At 49.5% G+C, this 6,000-nt stretch overlaps 1 protein-coding gene across 1 annotated transcript in view; it reads right to left on the reverse strand.

The window, feature by feature from the left end:
• ACER1 (alkaline ceramidase 1) overlaps positions 1-5,745 on the reverse strand; it is a 28,688-nt gene extending 22,943 nt beyond the window's left edge. Inside the window, exon 1 of the mRNA XM_024237681.3 lies at positions 5,645-5,745. Coding sequence (XP_024093449.1) covers positions 5,645-5,737 — 93 coding nt within the window. The 5' untranslated portion in view covers positions 5,738-5,745. The remainder of the gene's footprint in view (positions 1-5,644) is intronic.
• Between the last annotated feature and the right edge of the window lie 255 nt (positions 5,746-6,000).

Consider the following 6,000-nt stretch of genomic DNA (forward strand, 5'->3'; position numbering starts at 1 on the left):
TACTAAAAATACAAAAAATAGCCGGGCGTGGTGGCCCTCATCTGTAGTCCCAGCTACTCAGGGGGTTGAAACAGGAGAGTCGCTTGACCCTGGGAGGCAGAGGTTGTGGTGAGCCAAGATCGCACCACTGCACTCCAGCCTGGGTGACAGAGCGAGATTCCATCTCAAAAAAAAAAAAAAAAAATTATTGGCATACAGCCACACTCATTTATTTATCTATTATCTATGGCTGGTTTTCAGCTACAGTGGCATAGTTGTGTAGTTGAGACAGAGTCTGGATGGCCCAGAAAGCCAAAAATATTGGCCGGGCGTGGTGGCTCATGGCTGTAATCCCAGTACTTTGGGAGGCCAAGGAGGGTGGATCACCTGAGGTCAGGAGTTCAAGACCAGCCTGAGCAATAAGGTGAAACCCCATCTCTACTAAAAATACAAAAATTAGCTGGGCGTGGTGGCAGGTGCCTGTAGTCCCAGCTACTCGGGAGGCTGAGACAGGAAAATTGCTTGAACCAGGGAGGCGGAGGTTGCAGTGAGCCAAGATCAAGATTGAGCCACTGCACTCCAGCCTGGGCAACAGAGTGAGACTCCATCTCAAAAAAAAAAAAAAAAGTCAAAAATATTTACTAGCTAGCCCTGTACAGAAAAGGTTGGCACTGGGTGCCATGGCTTATGTCTGTAATCCTATCACTTTGGGAAGTGAAGGCACAAGGATTACTTGAGCCCAGCCTGGGCAGCATTGAAAGACCCCATCTCTATACAAAACAATTTTTTTTTTTAGGCAGGGTCTCACTCTTTCGCACAGGTTGGAGTGCAGTGGCACCATCTCCACTCACTGCGACCTCCACCTCCCAGGTTCAAGCAATTCTCCTGCCTCAGTCTTCCAAGTAGCTGGAACTATGGATGCATGCCACCACGCCTAGCTAATTTTTTTTTTTTTGTAATTTTGATAGAGATGGGGTTTCATCATGTTGTCCAGGCTGGTCTTGAACTCCTGAGCTCAAGTGATTGGCCCACCTCGGCTTTCCAAAGTGCTGGGATTACATGTGTGAGCCACTGTGCCCAGCACCCATCTGTATAAAAATTTAAAAATTAGCTGTGTTTGGTGGCATGTACCTGTGGTCCCAGCTACTTTGAAGGCTGAGGCAGGAGGATCACTTAAGCCCAGGAGGTCAAGGCTGCAGTGAGCTACGATGGCACCACTGCATTCCAGGCTGGGCAATAGAGTGAGACTCTGTCTCTAAAAAAGGTAAAATAAAAATAAAATAAAATAAAATAAACACGAAAAGAAAAAATTTGCCACCCACTCCACCCTTTTGAACTGTATGATTTATTAGCTATGGGTTTGGGATACTCAGAAGCGTTTTGGAGGAGAAGGTCTTGGGGAAGCCCTTTCTCACATAACTCTGATTCTCTTCCTCATCCCCTCACCTGTTTGGAGAGAGGCTTTTTGATAGAATAGAATAGAATAGAATAGAATAGAATAGAATAGAATAGAATAGAATAGAATAGAATAGAATAGAAGAATAGAATAGAATAGAATAGAATAGAATAGAATAGAATAGATTCAGGTGTGTTTGTACCAGGGAAGGGTAAGTCTCGTTTTGTGCAACTTTTGTTTCTGTATGATATACATCTGGAAAGGCAGGTACAGGGTGATGATGATGTAAAATTTCTTTCCTAATAGGTGTTGTGATCAGAGGAGTTTGACAACTGCAGCCTTACCCGGTAGCTACAGGTGGCTCAATTTATTTTATTTGGGGACAGACTGCAGGAGAATCCAGTGGAGGACAATTTTGCCTGAGATAAGAACACACAGCTATACTCAGGCTCAGGACACACCTGAATCAGCCCTTTCTAGGTGCTTTTTATTTTTTAGAGACAGGATATTACTCTGTTGCCCAGGCTGGGATACGGTGGTGCAGTAACAGGTTACTGCAGCTTCAAACTCCTGGACTCAAGCAATCCTCCTGCCTCAGCCTACCAGCTAGTTTTTATTTTTATTTTTATTTTATTTTTAATTTTTTAATTTTTTAATTTTTATTTTTTATTTTTTTTGAGATGGAGTCTTGCTCTGTCGCCCAGGTTGGAGTGCAGTGGCGCAATCTCGGCTCACTGCAAGTTCCACCTCCTGGGTTCACACAATTCTCCTGCCTCAGCCTCCCGAGTAGCTGGGACCACAGGCGCCCACCACCACGCCCAGCTAATTTTTTGTATTTTTAGTAGAGACGGGGTTTCACCGTGTTAGCCAGGATGGTCTGGATCTCTTGACCTCATGATCCGCCTGCCTCAGCCTCCCAAAGTGCTGGGATTACAGGCATGAGCCACCGCGCCCAGCTAATTTTTAATTTTTTGAGATGGAGTCTTGCTCTGTCACCCAGGCTGGAGTGCAATGGTGTGATCTCAGCTCACTGCAACCTCCACCTCCCAGATTCAAGTGATTCTCATGCCTCAGCCTCCCCAGTAGCAGGGATTATAGGCATGAGCCACCATGCCCAGCTAATTTTTGTATTTTTAGTAGAGATGGGGTTTCACCATGTTGTCCAGGCTGGTCTCAAATTCCTGACCTCAAATGATTTACCCGCCTTGGCCTCCCAAAGTGCTGGGATTACAGGTATAAGCCAGTGGTGCCCAGCCCACAGCTAGTTTTTAAATTTTGTGTAGGGACTGGGTCTTGCTATGTTGCTCAGGCTGGTCTTGAACTTCTGGCCTCAAGTGATCCTTCTGTCTCGACCTTCCAAAGTACTAGGATTAAAAGTGAGAGCCACCACACCCAGCCTCTCAGTGCCTTCTGCAGGGGCTCTCATCTGTGTGCAGGATGAAAACAGAACACTGGACCACAGTGGCTGCTGGGAATTCCAGAGAGAAGAGCTCTAGAGCCCTTACCCATCGGCTCAGCCTCTGAGGACCAATCATTCAGCTCCCTCCCATGCCAGAGATGGGACTACTGAGGACCAGAAACCATATCTCTGGCTAAGGAAGAGCAAGAATCAGTGAGACCATGAGGATCCTGGAGTCTCATAATCCCACTTCCCAGGTATGGGAAGCCCCGGGGTCAAAGGTAACAGGGTCAGAGCAACCTGAGCATCCTGAATCTGAGCCTCTGACCCTCCTCCCAGAAAAGTCTCCTGGACTCACCAAGTTTAAATTCTGGCTCTAATAACCAGGGTGACCCTGGGCACAGCCTTCAAACTCCTTGAACACCTGTTTCATCACTTGGAAAATGGGATGAAGTCTATATCATATAGATTGCATCTAACTCCCAATGTCACCGTGCAGATTAAAGGAGGTATTTCATGTAAAATGTTTAGGGCCATGCCTGGCACACAGCAAGCACTTTTTTTTTTTTTTTTTTTTTTTTTTTTGAGACGAGGTCTCGCTCTATCACCAGGCTGGAGTGCAGTGATGCAATCTTGGCTAACTGCAACCTCTGCCTCCCGGGTTCAAGTGATTCTCCTGCCTTAGCCTCCTGAGTAGCTGGGAGTACAGGCGCCCAGCATCATGCCGGCTAATTTTTTGTATTTTTAGCAGAGACGGCGTTTCACCATGTTGGCCAGGATGGTCTTGATCTCTTGACCTCATGATCCACCCCCCTTGGCCTCTCAAAGTGCTGGGATTACAGGTGTGAGCCATAGCACCCGGCCAGCAAGCACTCTTCTGCTCACCGAGCAAGGGCTATGTGCAGGGCATAGAACTAAGCACTACGAGGCTGGGCGCCGTGGCTCACATCTGTAATCCCAGCACTTTGGGAGGCTGAGGTGGGCGGATCACCTGAGGTCGGGAGTTCAAGACCAGCCTGGCCAACATGGTGAAACCCTGTCTCTACTAAAAATACAAAAATTAGCCGGGCGTGGTGGTGGGCACCTGTTATCCCAACTACTCGGGAAGCTGAGGCAGCAGAATGATTTGAACGTGGGAGGCAGAGGTTACAGTGAGCCGAGATCGCGCCATTACATTCCGGCCTGGGTGACAGAGTGAGACTCCGTTTCAAAACAAACAAAAAAAAAGAACTAAGCGCTATGCCTGGATCCCATCATCTCCAGGGCTCCAGGCAAACACCTCTGTGTTCCCAGCACCCAGTATGGGCATGGCATAGCTGCACTGATCTTTGGCTTTAAGCTTTGGCTAAATGCCGTGATCATTTGTGCATTTGTTTTTTTTTTTTTTTTTTTTGAGACGAAGTCTCGCTCTTGTCCCTCAGGCTGGAGTGCAATGGTGCGATCTCGGCTCACTGAAACCTCCGCCTCCTGGGTTCAAGCCATTCTCCTGCCTCAGCCTCCCAAGTAGCTGGGATTACAGGTGCCTGCCACCACACCTAGCTAATTTTTGTATTTTTAGTAGAGATGGGGTTTCACCATGTTGGCCAGGCTGGTCTCGAACTCCTGACCTCAGGTGATCCGCTCGCCTCGGCCTCCCAAAGTGCTGTGATTACAGGTGTGAGCCTCCGCGCCCGGCCTTTTTTTTTTTTTTTTTTTTTTTGGAGACAGGGTCTCCCTCTGTCACCCAGGCTGGAGTGCAGTGGTATGACCTCAGCTCACTGCATCCTCCACTTCTTGGGTTCAAGAAATCCCCCCACCTCAGCCTCCCAAGTAGTTGGAACTACAAGCACGCACCACCACACCCAGCTAATTTTTAAAAACTTTTTGTAAAGACAGGGTCTTGCTATGTTGCCCAGGCTGGTCTGGAACTCCTGGGCTCAAGCGATGCTCCTGCCTCTGCCTTCCAAATTGCTGGGGTTACAGGCATGAGCCATGGCGCTAGGTCCATCCATGACTTTTTAGCACTTCCCATGTGGTGTTTTAACAGGGAAAAAGAAGACCATCCCAGAATGTCCAGAACTCAGGAGTTTCCCAGGAGGTGGGACTTTTTTTTCTTTTTTTGAGGCAGAGTCTCGCTTTTTCACCCAGGCTGGAGTGCAGTGGCACAATCTCAGCTCACTGCAACCTCTGCCTCCTGGGTTCAAGCGATTCTCGTGCCTTAGCCTCCTGAGTAGCTTGGACTACAGATGCCTGACACCGTACCCAGATAATTTTTTGTTTTAGTAGAGATGGGCTTTCACCACGTTGCCCAGGGTGATCTCGAACTCCTGAGCTCAGGCAATCCACCCACCTTGGCCTTCCAAAGTGCTAGGATTACAGATGTGAGCCACCACGCCCAGCCAAGAGGTGAAACTTTTTAAATACTGAAACCAGGATAGTCCCAGGCACACCGGGACGAGTTGGTCAGAGGGTACAGCTGCGAACAAGACAGACACAATCACCTCTTCCAGGAAGCCTTTCCTGACTGGCCCACCCCCTCTGGCTCAGGGGCACCCTCTGCCTCCCCCTACCACAGCTGCCTCTGTGCCCTCCGAGAAGGCACCATAGCTCCCGGTTGCAAATGCCTGCAGTCACATCAGCGTTAGCTTAGGGAAGGCAGAGACCGGTTCTTTTCCTGGCCACCGACGTGTCTCCAAAACCTGCCACAGAGCCTGGCATCAAGTAAAGACAAGTAAATGAATGAAAGCTGGCACTCTTTGGCTAATAGATGAGAAAACTAGGGCTGAGACAGGTGAACCACTCCAGCAAGATTCCCCAGTAAGGATGTATGGGTAGGAACTGGGATTCGAACCGGCATTTGGCGAGACTCCTTCACACACCCGCACACTCACCGTGTTGTAGAACTCGGCCACCAGCTCTGAGTACTGGAAGTTGCTCTCACACCAGTCCACCTCGGAGCTCTGATAGGCGAAGATGCTAGGCATCTTGTCTCAGTGGCCACCACCAGCCGGCTGCGCCGGGCAGAGAGGAGAAGGCGAGCTTGGGAAGGCCGGGCCCTGATGAGGCGGGGAGAGGACAGCCCGGTGCCCCGCGGCAGGCAGACTGAGAGGAAAAACCTGCTGGGCCGCTCCCCAGTTGCACCAGGGCAGCCTGGCTGTGCAGTGACAGCAGCCCTGAGCATAAGCCGTGGGGTTAGCACTGTCCAGGTAGGGCAGGGGGCAGAAGTAGGCAGGGAAGAGGCCTCCCA

This window comes from Pongo abelii, chromosome 20 (genome assembly GCF_028885655.2).
Source record: "Pongo abelii isolate AG06213 chromosome 20, NHGRI_mPonAbe1-v2.0_pri, whole genome shotgun sequence".
NCBI classification, from domain to species: domain Eukaryota; kingdom Metazoa; phylum Chordata; class Mammalia; order Primates; family Hominidae; genus Pongo; species Pongo abelii.